General features: G+C 38.0%; 1 protein-coding gene across 1 annotated transcript in view; it reads left to right on the forward strand.

The window, feature by feature from the left end:
* GDA (guanine deaminase) overlaps positions 1–20,598 on the forward strand; it is a 137,393-nt gene that overhangs the window by 56,803 nt on the left and 59,992 nt on the right. Inside the window, exon 3 of the mRNA XM_007182265.2 lies at positions 125–296. Coding sequence (XP_007182327.1) covers positions 125–296 — 172 coding nt within the window. The remainder of the gene's footprint in view (positions 1–124; positions 297–20,598) is intronic.

A 20,598-nucleotide genomic window follows, 5' to 3' on the forward strand; every position in this document is an offset into this window, starting at 1 on the left:
TGCATTGGCTCTAAACCTGGGTGGAGTAAACAGTTAAATCACTGTATAGAGAAAATGTGATTTAAAGATATGGAAAATGACTAAAGATGTTATTAAATTCTTTTCTCCCTATCTTAATTTCCAGTGAGTTCTTCATGCCTGGGCTGGTTGATACACACCTCCATGCCCCTCAGTACTCTTTTGCCGGGAGTAATGTAGACCTCCCACTTTTGGAGTGGCTGACCAAGTACACATTTCCTACAGAACACAAATTCCAGAGCATCGACTTTGCTGAAGAAGTATATACCAGAGTTGTTGTAAGTATCCTGCTTATGAGTATTGGTGCATTGTGTTCAGTCATCTATAGAAACATCCATTTCTTGGGGGCAGATTTAAGTTATTAAAAATAGGCAGTTAAGGCTATAATAGACTGTACAGACTTTTTCATTTCTTTCACAGCTCAGTGAGTTTGTGACCACTTCACCTACATAGCTAGCCACTAGCAAAGAGACAGCTTGAATCTAAATCCTCAAATCCCCTGGGTTCTCATTACTCTCATTTACTTCTCTGTTTACTTTACTAAATTTGGGTTTAATGCATATGTGTGTTCCTTTACTCTTGCCTATCCACACTGCTGTTCTAGGTACCATATGGAATAGCTGTGTAACCTTTGGAAAGTTCTGTGACTCATTTTCCCCATTTGTAAAAAAATAGGGATAATGATAGTACCTACTTCTTAGGATTGTTATGATAATTAAGCAAGTTAATATTTGTTAAGCTCTTAAAATAGTGCCTGACATATGTATTTGCTTTACAAAATACCCAAGGAAATCTAAAATTAAACTTTCAAGTTACAGCGAGAAGCGTATCACATTATTTTGGTAGCTTCGAAAGGAAGGAAAATAGGATGGTCCCCTGTTGCAGGGCGTGTGGGAATGTGATGAGCATTAACCCAGTAGAGGGAACTATGGAGCTAGTTCAGTCAGAGAACAGTGGCTGTGGTGTGTGCCAACTAAAGGCCCTGAAATGTCCTTCCTTCCACTCTATCAGGAAAATCAGTTCCCTTTATTCTACTCCAACCCTATGCCCAGTCCACTCAGCAGCCAGAAATAACTTCTGCAGCTGAGAATTAAAGCTGCAAATACCCTATCTGACCACGAACTCTTGTCATCTAGCATACTTAGTCTGAACATTCCTGCATTTTTATTGGACCCATTGATGGTTTTTCTCTTAAAGTAATGGTGTGAGGGTGATAATATTATAAGCCTTATACAGTGACCTAGCCACCCTGCCAGTTTCCCAGATCTTGCATCATCCAAGCCTTAAAGAGTAAAAGCAAGTGCTATCATTTATATACTTGCCTTGCTTAGTTATAAATTCAGTGTAATTGTGGACTTTACTTATTTAGCACGGATCCACATGACACCAGGAAAACTGAGAAGGACTAAGGCTGTGTTGGAAGTTGCTAGTGCATTGTGTTAATGAATTGTGTTAACCACATCAAATCTTTTTATTCTCAAAATTTATTTATACCTTGCATTGTTCTGAAAAGGGTTAGAGATATCTTAAAATTGCATTGTATACAAGAGAAGAAAATGAGTCATGAAATCACGGCAAAGGAAAAAAAAGGAGGAAAAATAAAATAAAGCCAAGAGGTAAATGTATACCATGGGGGTCCATGCACTTGTTAGGATTTGTCACACATTTGGCTTTAACTGACCCAGAGAGGGAAATCAAAGTATTTGATGTCAGTGAGTACAAAATAGGTGAAATAGGTGTTATTCTCTACAAGTATTTTCGGTGTACACATCCTCTGTTTCTGATTATGAGCAGGCCCATAGACTTTAAGAGTTGGATGAGCTGAGAGTATAATTGACATTTGTTTAAGAAAGTTGAGATTTGTTAACTAGAACCCGTCCCTAAGGCTGAAGACTGCCTGTGGCAATGCAAAGGGGGTGCTAAGGCAGTACCCATGAACCAAGACATTTTTTGTTTTGTTTTTTATTTTCTGCCTCAGAAAACAGTCCTGGATCTATTCTTCAACAAATGGGCAATCCAGACCCCCGAGTTTTGCACCACAGATTTTGACAGTGATAATTTAATCTGAAAGTAATTTAAAGTATATATTAGCAAACATCTCCTAAGATTGTTAAGAAAAAAATCCCAGTAAGTCAGTCCTGGAATATCTCCCTTTAAACATTGCAAACTGGGTGAGAGACTGAAGTTTCAAATTGGACTTTGGACTGGAATGAACCAAAAAGACTCGAAAGTTCAGGAATCTGTATATTATATAGATTATAGTCAAGGGACTGGAGAGTGAGATTTTTGGTAAATATGCCAAGACAAACTGGCTGCAAATATTCTCCTGGATAATAGAATGAATATGCTTACTCTATGGGGTTGTCAAATTCAGCAGATAAATTCAACTAATTCCAAAGAGGTGTCAAGTCATTAAAGTACAGGTGAAAAGACAAGGAGTCAGACCACTCTTTTCCCCTATTTTAGCTCATGGAAATTGTATACCCTGTTAAGGGACCTGTTGATACTGGCGTTGAAGCTCAGTAGTAGTTTGCAATCTATTTTGAGCTCAAAAGGCTTGGTCTCAAGAACTGACAATTCTTATCAAGAATTGAAAGCAGGGGAAAGGTTGGGAAGCACAGCCAATATTTTGATGTTATTCCTGATAGATTTCTTTATAAATTGGAAAGTCATCATTAATGGAAAAGCCCTCTCAAAAGCTTATGAGAAACTAGGGTGGAACAGGTGCCCGGAAACCCAAACATAACATGCGAAGAAGAAAAGTAGCTGCATTTTAGACGGCTTACCTAGTAAGATTTTTCAGCCAAATTCTTTCCTTACTTTTTTAACTACATAAGTCACACACATGTGGCTGAACGCAGTGGGAACCAACAGGAGTAGCTTTGGGGGTTCTTTCTTCTCCCCCTCCTTCCCTCTCTTCCTTCCTTTTTTTCCCCTCCTCTATGGGCTCTCCCTGTCCTGTCCCTTAAATGTAATTTGGGCCGATTCTTGAACTTTCTAGTCTTTCTAGTTTGTTCCAGTCCAATTTGAAACTGCAGTTTCTCATCTAGAAGCTTTTCTGTATGAGAAGCGTTTTCCCCCCTGACTCAGAGGAAGGACTTGCTGTTGGTGTCTGGGTAGTACTTCCATTGTCATTGTTGCTAATTAGCTGAAAATTTCCATTTTGATCTCTTCTTCAAGCCCCTGTTTTAGAAAGGTGTTTAAAGTGTTGAGAATTTAGAAAATGTCAGATTACACTCCTGTTTTAATTTTGAGTTTCATTTTATTTTGCTTAGTAAATGTAACTTGTGTGGTTATTTTTCTTGGAAATTAGTTCACTGTTATTTTATGACCCAATAAAAGGTCAGTTTTTATGATTATTCTACACATTTTTAAAAAGACTGTGTTTTCTCTGTCAATATGACTTTTTAAAATATCTGTTAGATTAGGTTGTTAAAAGTGTTAAACAAGTCTTGTATCATTTTCCTCTATAGTCTCCCACATAATAGGACAAGAAACTTAGTCTTCCCTTCAAGATGCAGCCCCCTCACCATGTCCTGTGTTACATCACGTGAGATTTTAGTTCCAGTGTTTTTTTTTTTTGCCATCTACATACATTTAATTTAAAATGTTTTTTTAATTTAATTTAATTTTTTTATACAGCAGGTTCTTATTAGTCGTCAGTTTTATACACATCAGTGTATACATATCAATCCCAATCTCCCAATTCATCACACCACCCCCACCCCGCCACTTCCCCCCTTGGTGTCCACACGTTTGTCCTCTACTTCTGTGTCTCAATTTCTGCCCTGCAAACCGGTTCATCTGTACCATTTTTCTAGGTTCCACATATATGAGTTAATATACGATATTTGTTTTTCTCTTTCTGACTTACTTCACTCTGTATGACAGTCTCTAGATCCATCCACGTCTCAACAAATGACCCAATTTCGTTCCTTTTTATAGCTGAGTAATATTCCATTGTATGTATGTACCACTCCTTCTTTATCCATTCGTCTGTCGATGGGCATTTAGGTTGCCACCATGACCTGGCTATTGTAAATAGTGCTGCAGTGAACATTGGGGTGCATGTGTCTTTTTTTTTTTTTTTTTTTTTAAGTGAGTAAATCAAGTTTATTTTATTGGCCAGACACAGTAAACAGGCATGCTTCCTACTTAATGATTTCAACTCTGTTTTTATCACAAAAACAATGTGGATACTTGATAAAGCCCAAACCCCATCTTGGCTTTTTCTATGCTTACTGACTCAGGGAGTATCAGTTACTTTCTATTCTTCTGTGAGAACTAAATTTGTGCATGTGTTGGTGGGATGAATGGTGGACTGGTGGGGCAGATGAGAGCTTATAAGATGGACCAAGAGGAATGATCAAGGGTAGACGGAACAGGACTGATTTTATCACGGACTGCAGCAGTGATAACCATAGTTGACAGTGAGCTACCTGCTCAGGTCAAAGCAGAGAATTCAGATAAACAGGCCGTGTAAAAAGTATGAAGTAAACTTACCTAGACCATCAGGGTTCACCTGTACAAGGGCAGAAACAGACGGGAGGCCGAGGTGAGGTTTATTTGACAGTTTAAATAGTAGGAGGGGGTGCTGGGCTCCTCATTTTTACAAAATACTAAGTATGTTTCCCATCATGTGTGGGTTCTAACTAAAGATGGGATCATAATCTACCAAGATTTTTCCATTTTTCAACTTTTCCTGGTCTAACTCTGTTTCTAATTTTCCCTGTTTTATAAATTGTATGTAGAAGCTAAATCAAATTATCAGGAAGTGAATTGGAGGGTCAGTGACTCATTAATTCAAAATACCCTTTCTGTGGTCAGATACCATGCTAGTTCTGAGAATCTACTAACATAGACCACCATGGTCTCTTTCCCCTTTAAGTTCACATTTTTATTGCAGGGACAGATAGTAAACTACTTATTACATAATTTATTATCCAGTTAAAAGTATTAACATTATGAAGGGGAAGTACAGGGTACTTTGAAAGCTTATGGAAGAACTGAATTAGGGTTAGATTTTTTTTTTTTTCCCACACACACACACACTGTATTTTATTTTTACAAGAGATAAATAGACTGACACCAAGCATTGTACATGGATGACCACAACAAAAGCAACAATGATTGCAATTACCAAACATGAAACACACTCATACTATGTCATAATATTGACATTCAGTCCAGTAATCCTCCACTGTAACAGCTCCTTTACTTTGCAGTGAAAATTGATTTGTATATTCTTTGCCTCTCAGTCCTTGTGGGATTTTTTTTTTTTTAATTCAGACAGAAAGTCACAAAAATTATACTCATCCTCATCAGTTCACTCAGTCCCATGTAATTAATTTTTTTTTTCATCTTGATCTTTTGTTAGCACTTTTATGAGTTCATCAGTTTTTCATGAGAGTTCTGAAAATGCTTATTCATTCAGTTCATCAGTACAGTCAGTTACCAGAAACCTGTACTTGTCAGAGTCTTTTCCATGAATTTCTTGAAGATGAAACCCTTTTATAGGAACATATTTGCAAAATCATCAGAGTACACCCAGAACTGTCTGTAAATGACAAAAGACTTAAAAATGACCATGGTTAAAGATTTGATGAAAGTTCATAATAATGCAGTTGACAAGAAAATTAGTTATTTCTGAGATATACATTTTAAAGTAATAACTAGGATTATTACTTATAACATTATACCAGAACATATAAGATTTTTAGAAGTTTCCTGTAATGTCTGAAACATTTATATTAACATATTTCCATACAAATACAAATATAAGATTTTTAGAAATTTCATGTAATGTCTGAAACATTTATATTAACATATTTCCATACATATTTCCATACAAATACAAATATAAGATTTTTAGAAATTTCATGTAATGTCTGAAACATTTATATTAACATATTTCCATACAAATAACCCAATGAAAGTTTAGTATTAGTTGTTTTGTTTGTTTTTTTATACTGCAGGTTCTTATTAGGCATCAGTTTTATACACATCAGTGTATACATGTCAATCCCAATCGCCCAATTCAGCACACCACCATCCCCACCTCACCACAGTTTTCCCCCCTTGGTGTCCATATGTCCATTCTCTACATCTGTGTCTCAACTTCTGCCCTGCAAACTGGCTCATCTGTACCATTTTTCTAGGTTCCACATACATGCATTAATATACGATATTTGTTTTTCTCTTTCTGACTTACTTCACTCTGTATGACAGTCTAGATCCATCCACGTCTCAACAAATGACTCAATTTCGTTCCTTTTTATGGCTAATATTCCATTGTATATATGTACCACATCTTCTTTATCCATTCGTCTGTTGATGGGCATTTAGGTTGCTTCCATGACCTGGCTATTGTAAATAGTGCTGCAATGAACATTCGGGTGCATGTGTCTTTTTGAATTACGGTTTTCTCTGGGTATATGCCCAGTAGTGGGATTGCTGGGTCATATGGTAATTCTATTTTTAGTTTTTTAAGGAACCTCCATATTGTTCTCCATAGTGGCTGTATCAATTTACATTCCCACCAACAGTGCAAGAGGGTTCCCTTTTCTCCACACCCTCTCCAGCATTTGTTGTTTGTAGATTTTCTGATGATGCCCATTCTAACAGGAGTGAGGTGATACCTCATTGTAGTTTTGATTTGCATTTCTCTAATAATTAGTGATGTTGAGCATCTTTTCATGTGCTTCGTGGCCGTCTGTATGTCTTCTTTGGAGAAATGTCTATTTAGGTCTTCCGCCCATTTTTGGATTCGGGTGTTTGTTTCTTTGATATTGAGCTGAATGAGCTGTTTATATATTTTGGAGATTAATCCTTTGTCCGTTGATTCATTTGCAAATATTTTCTCCCATTCTGAGGGTTGTCTTTTCGTCTTGTTTATGGTTTCCTTTGCTGTGCAAAAGCTTTGAAGTTTCATTAGGTCCCACTTGTTTATTTTTGTTTTTATTTCCATTACTCTAGGAGGTGGATCAAAAAAGATCTTGCTGTGATTTATGTCAAAGAGTGTTCTTCCTATGTTTTCCTCTAAGAGTTTTATAGTGTCCAGTCTTATATTTAGGTCTCTAATCCATTTTGAGTTTATTTTTGTGTATGGTGTTAGGGAGTATTCTAATTTCATTCTTTTACATGTAGCTGTCCAGTTTTCCCAGCACCACTTATTGAAGAGACTGTCTTTTCTCCATTGTATATCTTTGCCTCCTTTGTCATAGATTAGTTGACCATAGGTGCGTGGGTTAATCTCTGGGCTTTCTATCTTGTTCCATTGATCTATGTTTCTGTTTTTGTGCCAGTACCATATTGTCTTGATTACTGTAGATTTGTAGTATAGTCTGAAGTCAGGGAGTCTGATTCCTCCAGCTCCAATTTTTTGCCTCAAGACTGCTTTGGCTGTTCGGGGTCTTTTGTGTCTCCATACAAATTTTAAGATGATTTGTTCTAGCTCCGTAAAAAATGCCATTGGTAATTTGATAGGGATTGCATTGAATCTGTAGATTGCTTTGGGTAGTATACTCATTTTCACAATGTTGATTCTTCCAATCCAAGAACATGGTATATCTCTCCATCTGTTGGTATCATCTTTAATTTCTTTCATCAGTGTCTTATAGTTTTCTGCATACAGGTCTTTTGTCTCCCTAGGTAGGTTTATTCCTAGGTATTTTATTCTTCTTGTTGCAATGGTAAATGGGAGTGTTTCCATAATTTCTCTTTCAGATTTTTCATCATTAGTGTATAGGAATGCAAGAGATTTCTGTGCATTAACTTTGTAACCTGCAACTTTACCATATTCATGAATTAGCTCTAGCAGTTTTCTGGTGGCAGTTTTAGGATTCTCTATGTATAGTATCATGTCATCCGCAAACAGTGACAGTTTTACTTCTTCTTTTCCAATTTGTATTCCTTTTATTTCTTTTTCTTCTCTGATTGCCGTGGCTAGGACTTCTAGAACTATGTTGAATAATAGTGGTGAGAGTGGACATCCTTGTCTCGTTCCTGATCTTAGAGGAAATGCTTTCAGTTTTTCACCATTGAGAATGATGTTTGCTGTGGGTTTGTCCTATATGGCCTTTATTATGTTGAGGTAGGTTCCCTCTGTGCCCACTTTCTGGAGAGTTTTTATCATAAATGGGTGTTGAATTTTGTCAAAAGCTTTTTCTGCATCTATTGAGATGATCATATGGTTTTTATTCTTCAATTTGTTAATATGGTGTATCACATTGATTGATTTGCGTATATTGAAGAATCCTTGCATCCCTGGGATAAATCCCACTTGATCGTGGTGTATGATCCTTTTAATGTGTTGCTGGATTCTGTTTGCTAGTATTTTGTTGAGGATTTTTGCATCTATATTCATCAGTGATATTGGTCTGTAATTTTCTTTTTTTGTAGTGTCTTTGTCTGGTTTTGGTATCAGGGTGATGGTGGCCTCATAGAATGAGTTTGGGAGTGTTCCTTCCTCTGCAATTTTTTGGAAGAGTTTGAGAAGGATGGGTGTTAGCTCTTCTCTAAATGTTTGATAGAATTCACCTGTGAAGCCATCTGGTCCTGGACTTTTGTTTGCTGGAAGATTTTTAATCACAGTTTCAATTTCATTACTTGTGATTGGTCTGTTCATATTTTCTGTTTCTTCCTGATTCAGTCTTGGAAGGTTATACCTTTCTAAGAATTTGTCCATTTCTTCCAGGTTGTCCATTTTATTGGCATAAAGTTGCTTGTAGTAGTCTCTTAGGATGTTTTGTATTTCTGCGGTGTCTGTTGTAACTTCTCCTTTTTCATTTCTGATTTTATTGATTTGAGTCCTCTCCCTCTTTTTCTTGATGAGTCTGGCTAATGGCTTATCAATTTTGTTTATCTTCTCAAAGAACCAACTTTTAGTTTTATTGATCTTTGCTATTGTTTTCTTTGTTTCTATTTCATTTATTTCTGCTCTGATCTTTATGATTTCTTTCCTTCTGCTAACTTTGGGTTTTGTTTGTTCTTCTTTCTCTAGTTTCTTTAGGTGTAATGTTAGATTGTTTACTTGAGATTTTTCTTGTTTCTTTAGGTAGGCTTGTATAGCTATAAACTTCCCTCTTAGAACCGCTTTTGCTGCATCCCATAGGTTTTGGGTCGTCGTGTTTTCATTGTCATTTGTCTCTAGGTATTTTTTAATTTCCTGTTTGATTTCTTCAGTGATCTCTTGGTTATTTAGTAATGTATTGTTTAGCCTCCATGTGTTTGTCTTTTTTATGTTTTTTTCCCTGTAATTCATTTCTAATCTCATAGCATTGTGGTCAGAAAAGATGCTTGATATGATTTCAATTTTCTTAAATTTACTGAGGCTTGATTTGTGACCCAAGATGTGATCTATCCTGGAGAATGTTCCGTGCACACTTGAGAAGAACGTGTAATCTGCCGTTTTTGGATGGAATGTCCTATATATATCAATTAAATCTATCTGGTCTATTGTGTCATTTAAAGCTTCTGTTTCCTTATTTATTTTCATTTTGGATGATCTGTCCATTGGTGTAAGTGAGGTGTTAAAGTCCCCCACTATTATTGTGTTACTGTTGATTTCCTCTTTTATAGGTGTTAGCAGTTGCCTTATGTATTGAGGTGCTCCTATGTTGGGTGCATATATATTTATAATTGTTATATCTTCTTCTTGGATTGATCCCTGGATCATTATGTAGTGTTCTTCCTTGTCTCTTGTAACATTCTTTATTTTAAAGTCTATTTTATCTGATATGAGTATAGCTACTCCAGCTTTCTTTTGATTTCCATTTGCATGGAATATCTTCTTCCATCCCCTCACTTTCAGTCTGTGTGTGTCCCTAGGTCTGAAGTGGGTCTCTTGTAGACAGCATATATATGGGTCTTGTTTCTGTATCCATTCAGCCAGTCTATGTCTTTTGGTTGGGGCATTTAATCCATTCACGTTTAAGGTAATTATCGATATGTATGTTCCTATGACCATTTTCTTAATTGTTTTGGGTTTGTTTTTGTAGGTCCTTTTCTTCTCTTGTGTTTCCCACTTAGAGAAGTTCCTTTAGCATTTGTTGTAGAGCTGGTTTGGTGGTGCTGAATTCTCTTAGCTTTTGCTTGTCTGTAAAGCTTTTGATTTCTCCATCAAATCTAAATGAGATCCTTGCTGGGTAGAGTAATCTTGGTTGTAGGTTCTTCCCTTTCATCACTTGAAGTATATCATGCCACTCCCTTCTGGCTTGCAGAGTTTCTGCTGAGAAATCAGCTGTTAACCTTATGGGAGTTCCCTTGTATGTTATTTGTCGTTTTTCCCTTGCTGCTTTCAGTAATTTTTCTTTGTCTTTAATTTTTGCCACTTTGATTGCTATGTGTCTCGGCGTGTTTCTCCTTGGGTTTATTCTGTATGGGACTCTCTGCGCTTCCTGGACTTGGGTGGCTATTTCCTTTCCCATGTTAGGGAAGTTTTCAACTATAATCTCTTCAAATATTTTCTCTGGTCCTTTCTCTCTCTCTTCTCCTTCTGGGACCCCTATAATGCGAATGTTGTTGCGTTTAATGTTGTCCCAGAGGTCTCTTAGGCTGTCTTCATTTCTTTTCATTCTTTTTTCTTTAGTCTGTTCCGCAGCAGTGAATTCCACCATTCTGTCTTCCAGGTCACTTATCCGTTCTTCTGCCTCAGTTATTCTGCTATTGATTCCTTCTAGTGTAGTTTTCATTTCAGTTATTGTATTGGTCATCTCTGTTTGTTTGTTCTTTAATTCTTCTAGGTCTTTGTTAATCATTTCTTGCATCTTCTCAATCTTTGCCTCCATTCTTATTCCGAGGTCCTGGATCATCTTCACTATCATTATTCTGAATTCTTTTTCTGGAAGGTTGCCTATCTCCACTTCATTTAGTTGTTTTTCTGGGGTTTTTTCTTGTTCCTTCATCTGGTACATAGCCCTCTGCCTTTTCATCTTCTCTGTCTTTCTGTAACTGTGGTTTTTGGTCCACAGGCTGCAGGATTGTAGTTTTTCTTGCTTCTGTTGTCTGCCCTCTGGTGGTTGAGGCTATCTAAGAGGCTTGATGGGAGGCTCTGGTGGTGGGTAGAGCTGACTGTTGCTGTGGCGGTCAGAGCTCAGTAAAACCTTAATCCACTTGACTGTTGATGGGTGGGGCTGGGTTCCCTCCCTGTTGCTGTGGCGATCAGAGCTCAGTAAAACCTTAATCCACTTGACTGTTGATGGGTGGGGCTGGGTTCCCTCCCTGTTGGTTGTTTTGCCTGAGGCAACCCAACACTGGAGCCTACCCGTGCTCTTTGGTGGGGTTAATGGCAGACTCTGGGAGGGCTCAGGCCAAGGAAAACTTCCCAGGACCTCTGCTGCCAGTGTCCTTATCCCCACGGTGAAACAGAGCCACCACTTGCCTCTGCAGGAGACCCCCCAACACCAGCAGGTACGTCTGGTTCAGTCTCCCCCAGGGTCACTGCTCCTTCCCCTGGGTCCCGATGCACACATTACTTTGTGTGTGCCCTCCAAGAGTGGGGTCTCTGTTTCCCCCAGTCCTGTCACAGTCCTGCAATCGATTCCCACTAGACTTCAAAGTCTGATTCTCTAGGAATTCCTCCTCCCGTTGCCAGACCCCCAGGTTGGGAAGCCTGAGGTGGGGCTCAGAACCTTCACTCCAGTGGGTGGACTTCTGTGGTATAAGTGTTCGCCAGTCTGTGAGTCACCCACCCAGCAGTTATGGGATTTGATTTTACTCTGATTGCGCCCCTCCTACCGTCTCACTGTGGCTTCTCCTCTGTCCTTGGACGTGGGGTATCCTCCTTGGTGAAGTCCAGGGTCTTCCTGTCAATGATTGTCCAGCAGCCAGTTGTGATTCTGGTGCTCTCACAAGAGGGAGTGAGAGCACGTCCTTCTACTCCGCCATCTTGGTTAATCTCCACATGTGTCTTTTTGAATAACGGTTTGCTCTGGGTATATGCCTGGTAGTGGAATTGCTGGATCATATGGTAATTTTATTTTTAGTTTTTTAAGGAAACTCCATACTGTTCTCCATAGTGGCTGTATTAATTTACACTCCCACCAACAGTGCAAGAGGGTTCCCTTTTCTCCACACCCTCTCCAGCATTTGTTGCTTGTAGATTTTCTGATGAAGCCCATTCTAACTGGTGTGAGGTGGTACCTCATTGTAGTTTTGATTTGCATTTCTCTAATAATTAGTGATGTTGAGCAGTTTTTCATGTGCTTCTTGGACATGTGTATGTCTTCTTTGGAGAAATGTCTATTTAGGTCTTCTGCCCATTTTTGGATTGGGTTGTTTGTTTTTTTAATGTTGAGCTGCATGAGCTGTTTATATATTTTGAAGATTAATCCTTTGTCCATTGATTCGTTTGCAAATATTTTCTCCCATTCTGAGGGTTGTCTTTTGGTCTTGTTTATGGTTTCCTTTGCTGTGCAAAAGCTTTTAAGTTTCATTAGATCCCATTTGTTTATTGTTGCTTTTATTTCCATTACTCTAGGAGGTGGATCAAAAAAGATCTTGCTGTGATTTATGTCAAAGAGTGTTCTTCCTATGTTTTCCTGTAAGAGTTTTAGTGTCCGGTCTTACATTTAGGTCTCTAATCCATTTTGAGTTTATTTTTGTGTTTGGTGTTAGGGAGTATTCTAATTTCATTCTTTTACATGTAGCTGTCCAGTTTTCCCAGCACCACTTATTGAAGAGACTGTCTTTTCTCCATTGTATATCCTTGCCTCCTTTGTCATACATTAGTTGACCATAGGTGCATGGGTTTGTCTCTGGGCTTTCTAACTTGTTCCATTGATCTATGTTTCTGTTTTTGTGCCAGTACCATATTGTCTTGATTCCTGTAGCTTTGTAGTATAGTCTGAAGTCAGGGAGTCTGATTCCTCCAGCTCCGTTTTTTTCCCTCAAGACTGCTTTGGCTATTCGGGGTCTTTTGTGTCTCCATACAAATTTTAAGACTTTTGTTCTAGTTCTGTAAAAAATGCCATTGATAATTTGATAGGGATTGCATTGAATCTGTAGATTGCTTTGGGTAGTATAGTCATTTTCATAATATTGATTCTTCCAATCCAAGAACATGGTATATCTCTCCATCTGTTGGTATCATCTTTAATTTCTTTCATCAGTGTCTTATACTTTTCTGCATACAGGTCTTTTGTCTCCTTAGGTAGGTTTATTCCTAGATATTTAATTCTTTTTGTTGTAGTGGTAAATGGGAGTGTTTCCTTAATTTCTCTTCCAGATTTTCATCATTAGTGTATAGGAATGCAAGAGATTTCTGTGCATTAATTTTGTATCCTGCAACTTTACCAAATTCATTAATTAGCTCTAGTAGTTTTCTGGTGGCATCTTTAGGATTCTCTATGTATAGTATCATGTCATCCGCAAACAGTGACAGTTTTACTTCTTCTTTTCCAATTTGTATTCCTTTTATTTCTTTTTCTTCTCTGATTGCCGTGGCTAGGACTTCTAGAACTATGTTGAATAATAGTGGTGAGAGTGGACATCCTTGTCTCGTTCCTGATCTTAGAGGAAATGCTTTCAGTTTTTCACCATTGAGAATGATGTTTGCTGTGGGTTTGTCCTATATGGCCTTTATTATGTTGAGGTAGGTTCCCTCTGTGCCCACTTTCTGGAGAGTTTTTATCATAAATGGGTGTTGAATTTTGTCAAAAGCTTTTTCTGCATCTATTGAGATGATCATATGGTTTTTATTCTTCAATTTGTTAATATGGTGTATCACATTGATTGATTTGCGTATATTGAAGAATCCTTGCATCCCTGGGATAAATCCCACTTGATCGTGGTGTATGATCCTTTTAATGTGTTGCTGGATTCTGTTTGCTAGTATTTTGTTGAGGATTTTTGCATCTATATTCATCAGTGATATTGGTCTGTAATTTTCTTTTTTTGTAGTGTCTTTGTCTGGTTTTGGTATCAGGGTGATGGTGGCCTCATAGAATGAGTTTGGGAGTGTTCCTTCCTCTGCAATTTTTTGGAAGAGTTTGAGAAGGATGGGTGTTAGCTCTTCTCTAAATGTTTGATAGAATTCACCTGTGAAGCCATCTGGTCCTGGACTTTTGTTTGCTGGAAGATTTTTAATCACAGTTTCAATTTCATTACTTGTGATTGGTCTGTTCATATTTTCTGTTTCTTCCTGATTCAGTCTTGGAAGGTTATACCTTTCTAAGAATTTGTCCATTTCTTCCAGGTTGTCCATTTTATTGGCATAAAGTTGCTTGTAGTAGTCTCTTAGGATGTTTTGTATTTCTGCGGTGTCTGTTGTAACTTCTCCTTTTTCATTTCTGATTTTATTGATTTGAGTCCTCTCCCTCTTTTTCTTGATGAGTCTGGCTAATGGCTTATCAATTTTGTTTATCTTCTCAAAGAACCAACTTTTAGTTTTATTGATCTTTGCTATTGTTTTCTTTGTTTCTATTTCATTTATTTCTGCTCTGATCTTTATGATTTCTTTCCTTCTGCTAACTTTGGGTTTTGTTTGTTCTTCTTTCTCTAGTTTCTTTAGGTGTAATGTTAGATTGTTTACTTGAGATTTTTCTTGTTTCTTTAGGTAGGCTTGTATAGCTATAAACTTCCCTCTTAGAACCGCTTTTGCTGCATCCCATAGGTTTTGGGTCGTCGTGTTTTCATTGTCATTTGTCTCTAGGTATTTTTTAATTTCCTGTTTGATTTCTTCAGTGATCTCTTGGTTATTTAGTAATGTATTGTTTAGCCTCCATGTGTTTGTCTTTTTTATGTTTTTTTCCCTGTAATTCATTTCTAATCTCATAGCATTGTGGTCAGAAAAGATGCTTGATATGATTTCAATTTTCTTAAATTTACTGAGGCTTGATTTGTGACCCAAGATGTGATCTATCCTGGAGAATGTTCCGTGCACACTTGAGAAGAACGTGTAATCTGCCGTTTTTGGATGGAATGTCCTATATATATCAATTAAATCTATCTGGTCTATTGTGTCATTTAAAGCTTCTGTTTCCTTATTTATTTTCATTTTGGATGATCTGTCCATTGGTGTAAGTGAGGTGTTAAAGTCCCCCACTATTATTGTGTTACTGTTGATTTCCTCTTTTATAGGTGTTAGCAGTTGCCTTATGTATTGAGGTGCTCCTATGTTGGGTGCATATATATTTATAATTGTTATATCTTCTTCTTGGATTGATCCCTGGATCATTATGTAGTGTTCTTCCTTGTCTCTTGTAACATTCTTTATTTTAAAGTCTATTTTATCTGATATGAGTATAGCTACTCCAGCTTTCTTTTGATTTCCATTTGCATGGAATATCTTCTTCCATCCCCTCACTTTCAGTCTGTGTGTGTCCCTAGGTCTGAAGTGGGTCTCTTGTAGACAGCATATATATGGGTCTTGTTTCTGTATCCATTCAGCCAGTCTATGTCTTTTGGTTGGGGCATTTAATCCATTCACGTTTAAGGTAATTATCGATATGTATGTTCCTATGACCATTTTCTTAATTGTTTTGGGTTTGTTTTTGTAGGTCCTTTTCTTCTCTTGTGTTTCCCACTTAGAGAAGTTCCTTTAGCATTTGTTGTAGAGCTGGTTTGGTGGTGCTGAATTCTCTTAGCTTTTGCTTGTCTGTAAAGCTTTTGATTTCTCCATCAAATCTAAATGAGATCCTTGCTGGGTAGAGTAATCTTGGTTGTAGGTTCTTCCCTTTCATCACTTGAAGTATATCATGCCACTCCCTTCTGGCTTGCAGAGTTTCTGCTGAGAAATCAGCTGTTAACCTTATGGGAGTTCCCTTGTATGTTATTTGTCGTTTTTCCCTTGCTGCTTTCAGTAATTTTTCTTTGTCTTTAATTTTTGCCACTTTGATTGCTATGTGTCTCGGCGTGTTTCTCCTTGGGTTTATTCTGTATGGGACTCTCTGCGCTTCCTGGACTTGGGTGGCTATTTCCTTTCCCATGTTAGGGAAGTTTTCAACTATAATCTCTTCAAATATTTTCTCTGGTCCTTTCTCTCTCTCTTCTCCTTCTGGGACCCCTATAATGCGAATGTTGTTGCGTTTAATGTTGTCCCAGAGGTCTCTTAGGCTGTCTTCATTTCTTTTCATTCTTTTTTCTTTAGTCTGTTCCGCAGCAGTGAATTCCACCATTCTGTCTTCCAGGTCACTTATCCGTTCTTCTGCCTCAGTTATTCTGCTATTGATTCCTTCTAGTGTAGTTTTCATTTCAGTTATTGTATTGGTCATCTCTGTTTGTTTGTTCTTTAATTCTTCTAGGTCTTTGTTAATCATTTCTTGCATCTTCTCAATCTTTGCCTCCATTCTTATTCCGAGGTCCTGGATCATCTTCACTATCATTATTCTGAATTCTTTTTCTGGAAGGTTGCCTATCTCCACTTCATTTAGTTGTTTTTCTGGGGTTTTTTCTTGTTCCTTCATCTGGTACATAGCCCTCTGCCTTTTCATCTTCTCTGTCTTTCTGTAACTGTGGTTTTTGGTCCACAGGCTGCAGGATTGTAGTTTTTCTTGCTTCTGTTGTCTGCCCTCTGGTGGTTGAGGCTATCTAAGAGGCTTGATGGGAGGCTCTGGTGGTGGGTAGAGCTGACTGTTGCTGTGGCGGTCAGAGCTCAGTAAAACCTTAATCCACTTGACTGTTGATGGGTGGGGCTGGGTTCCCTCCCTGTTGCTGTGGCGATCAGAGCTCAGTAAAACCTTAATCCACTTGACTGTTGATGGGTGGGGCTGGGTTCCCTCCCTGTTGGTTGTTTTGCCTGAGGCAACCCAACACTGGAGCCTACCCGTGCTCTTTGGTGGGGTTAATGGCAGACTCTGGGAGGGCTCAGGCCAAGGAAAACTTCCCAGGACCTCTGCTGCCAGTGTCCTTATCCCCACGGTGAAACAGAGCCACCACTTGCCTCTGCAGGAGACCCCCCAACACCAGCAGGTACGTCTGGTTCAGTCTCCCCCAGGGTCACTGCTCCTTCCCCTGGGTCCCGATGCACACATTACTTTGTGTGTGCCCTCCAAGAGTGGGGTCTCTGTTTCCCCCAGTCCTGTCACAGTCCTGCAATCGATTCCCACTAGACTTCAAAGTCTGATTCTCTAGGAATTCCTCCTCCCGTTGCCAGACCCCCAGGTTGGGAAGCCTGAGGTGGGGCTCAGAACCTTCACTCCAGTGGGTGGACTTCTGTGGTATAAGTGTTCGCCAGTCTGTGAGTCACCCACCCAGCAGTTATGGGATTTGATTTTACTCTGATTGCGCCCCTCCTACCGTCTCACTGTGGCTTCTCCTCTGTCCTTGGACGTGGGGTATCCTCCTTGGTGAAGTCCAGGGTCTTCCTGTCAATGATTGTCCAGCAGCCAGTTGTGATTCTGGTGCTCTCACAAGAGGGAGTGAGAGCACGTCCTTCTACTCCGCCATCTTGGTTAATCTCCACATGTGTCTTTTTGAATAACGGTTTGCTCTGGGTATATGCCTGGTAGTGGAATTGCTGGATCATATGGTAATTTTATTTTTAGTTTTTTAAGGAAACTCCATACTGTTCTCCATAGTGGCTGTATTAATTTACACTCCCACCAACAGTGCAAGAGGGTTCCCTTTTCTCCACACCCTCTCCAGCATTTGTTGCTTGTAGATTTTCTGATGAAGCCCATTCTAACTGGTGTGAGGTGGTACCTCATTGTAGTTTTGATTTGCATTTCTCTAATAATTAGTGATGTTGAGCAGTTTTTCATGTGCTTCTTGGACATGTGTATGTCTTCTTTGGAGAAATGTCTATTTAGGTCTTCTGCCCATTTTTGGATTGGGTTGTTTGTTTTTTTAATGTTGAGCTGCATGAGCTGTTTATATATTTTGAAGATTAATCCTTTGTCCATTGATTCGTTTGCAAATATTTTCTCCCATTCTGAGGGTTGTCTTTTGGTCTTGTTTATGGTTTCCTTTGCTGTGCAAAAGCTTTTAAGTTTCATTAGATCCCATTTGTTTATTGTTGCTTTTATTTCCATTACTCTAGGAGGTGGATCAAAAAAGATCTTGCTGTGATTTATGTCAAAGAGTGTTCTTCCTATGTTTTCCTGTAAGAGTTTTAGTGTCCGGTCTTACATTTAGGTCTCTAATCCATTTTGAGTTTATTTTTGTGTTTGGTGTTAGGGAGTATTCTAATTTCATTCTTTTACATGTAGCTGTCCAGTTTTCCCAGCACCACTTATTGAAGAGACTGTCTTTTCTCCATTGTATATCCTTGCCTCCTTTGTCATACATTAGTTGACCATAGGTGCATGGGTTTGTCTCTGGGCTTTCTAACTTGTTCCATTGATCTATGTTTCTGTTTTTGTGCCAGTACCATATTGTCTTGATTCCTGTAGCTTTGTAGTATAGTCTGAAGTCAGGGAGTCTGATTCCTCCAGCTCCGTTTTTTTCCCTCAAGACTGCTTTGGCTATTCGGGGTCTTTTGTGTCTCCATACAAATTTTAAGACTTTTGTTCTAGTTCTGTAAAAAATGCCATTGATAATTTGATAGGGATTGCATTGAATCTGTAGATTGCTTTGGGTAGTATAGTCATTTTCATAATATTGATTCTTCCAATCCAAGAACATGGTATATCTCTCCATCTGTTGGTATCATCTTTAATTTCTTTCATCAGTGTCTTATACTTTTCTGCATACAGGTCTTTTGTCTCCTTAGGTAGGTTTATTCCTAGATATTTAATTCTTTTTGTTGTAGTGGTAAATGGGAGTGTTTCCTTAATTTCTCTTCCAGATTTTCATCATTAGTGTATAGGAATGCAAGAGATTTCTGTGCATTAATTTTGTATCCTGCAACTTTACCAAATTCATTAATTAGCTCTAGTAGTTTTCTGGTGGCATCTTTAGGATTCTCTATGTATAGTATCATGTCATCTGCAAAGAGTGACAGTTTTACTTCTTCTTTTCCAATTTGTATTCCTTTTATTTCTTTTTCTTCTCTGATTGCCGTGGCTAGGACTTCCAAAACTATGTTGAATAATAGTGGTGAGAGTGGACATGTTTGTCTTGTTGCTGATCTTAGAGGAAATGCTTTCAGTTTTTCACCATTGAGAATGATGTTGGCTGTGGGTTTGTCCTATATGGCCTTTATTATGTTGAGGTAGGTTCCCTCTGTGCCCACTTTCTGGAGAGTTTTTGTCATAAATGGGTGTTGAATTTTGTTGAAAGCTTTTTCTGCATCTACTGAGATGATCATATGGTTTTTATTCTTCAATTTGTTAATATGGTGTATCACATTGACTGATTTGCATATATTGAAGAATCCTTGCATCCCTGGGATAAATCCCACTTGATCATGGTGTATGATCCTTTTAATGTGTTGTTGGATTCTGTTTGCTAGTATTTTGTTGAGGATTTTTGCATCTATATTCATCAGTGACATTGGTCTGTAATTTTCATTTTTGTAGTATCTTTGTCTGGTATGGGTATCAGGGTTATGGTGGTCTCATAGAATGGGTTTGGGAGTGTTCCTTCCTCTGCAATTTTTTGGAAGAGTTTGAGAAGGATGGGTGTTAGGTCTTCTCTAAATGTTTGATAGAATTCACCTGTGAAGCCATCTGGTCCTGGACTTTTGTTTGTTGGAAGATTTTTAATCACAGTTTCAATTTCATTACTTGTGATTGGTCTGTTCATATTTTCTATTTCTTCCTGGTTCAGTCTTGGAAGGTTATACCTTTCTAAGAATTTGTCCATTTCTTCCAGGTTGTCCATTTTATTGGCATAGAGTTGCTTGTAGTAGTCTCTTAGGATGCTTTGTATTTCTGCGGTGTCTGTTGTAACTTCTCCTTTTTCATTTCTGATTTTATTGATTTGAGTCCTCTCCCTCTTTTTCTTGATGAGTCTGGCTAATGGTTCATCAATTTTGTTTATCTTCTCAAAGAACCAGCTTTTAGTTTTATTGATCTTTGCTATTGTTTTCTTTGTTTCTATTTCATTTATTTCTGCTCGGGTCTTTATGATTTCTTTCCTTCTGCTAACTTTGGGTTTTGCTTGTTCTTCTTTCTCTAGTTCCTTCAGGTGTAAGGTTAGATTGTTTATTTGAGATTTTTCTTGTTTCTTGAGGTAGCCTTGTATAGCTATAAACTTCCCTCTTAGAACTGCTTTTGCTGCATTGCACAGGTTTTGGATCGTCATGTTTTCATTGTCATTTGTCTCTAGGTATTTTTTGATTTCCTCTTTGATTTCTTCAGTGATCTCTTCATTATTTATTAACGTATTGTTTAGCCTCCATATGTTTGTGTTTTTTACTTTTTTTTCCCTGTAATTCATTTCTAATCTCATAGCATTGTGGTCAGAAAAGATGCTTGATATGATTTCAATTTTCTTAAATTTACTGAGGCTTGATTTGTGACCCAAGATGTGATCTATCCTGGAGAATGTTCCATGCGCATTTGAGAAGAAAGTGTAATCTGTTTTTGGATGGAATGTCCTATATATATCAATTAAATCTATCTGGTCTATTGTGTCATTTAAAGCTTCTGTTTCCTTATTTATTTTCATTTTGGATGATCTGTCCATTGGGGTAAGTGAGGTGTTAAAATCCCCCACTATTATTGTGTTACTGTCGATATCCTTTTATAGCTGTTAGCA

This window comes from Balaenoptera acutorostrata, chromosome 6 (assembly GCF_949987535.1).
Source record: "Balaenoptera acutorostrata chromosome 6, mBalAcu1.1, whole genome shotgun sequence".
NCBI lineage: Eukaryota > Metazoa > Chordata > Mammalia > Artiodactyla > Balaenopteridae > Balaenoptera > Balaenoptera acutorostrata.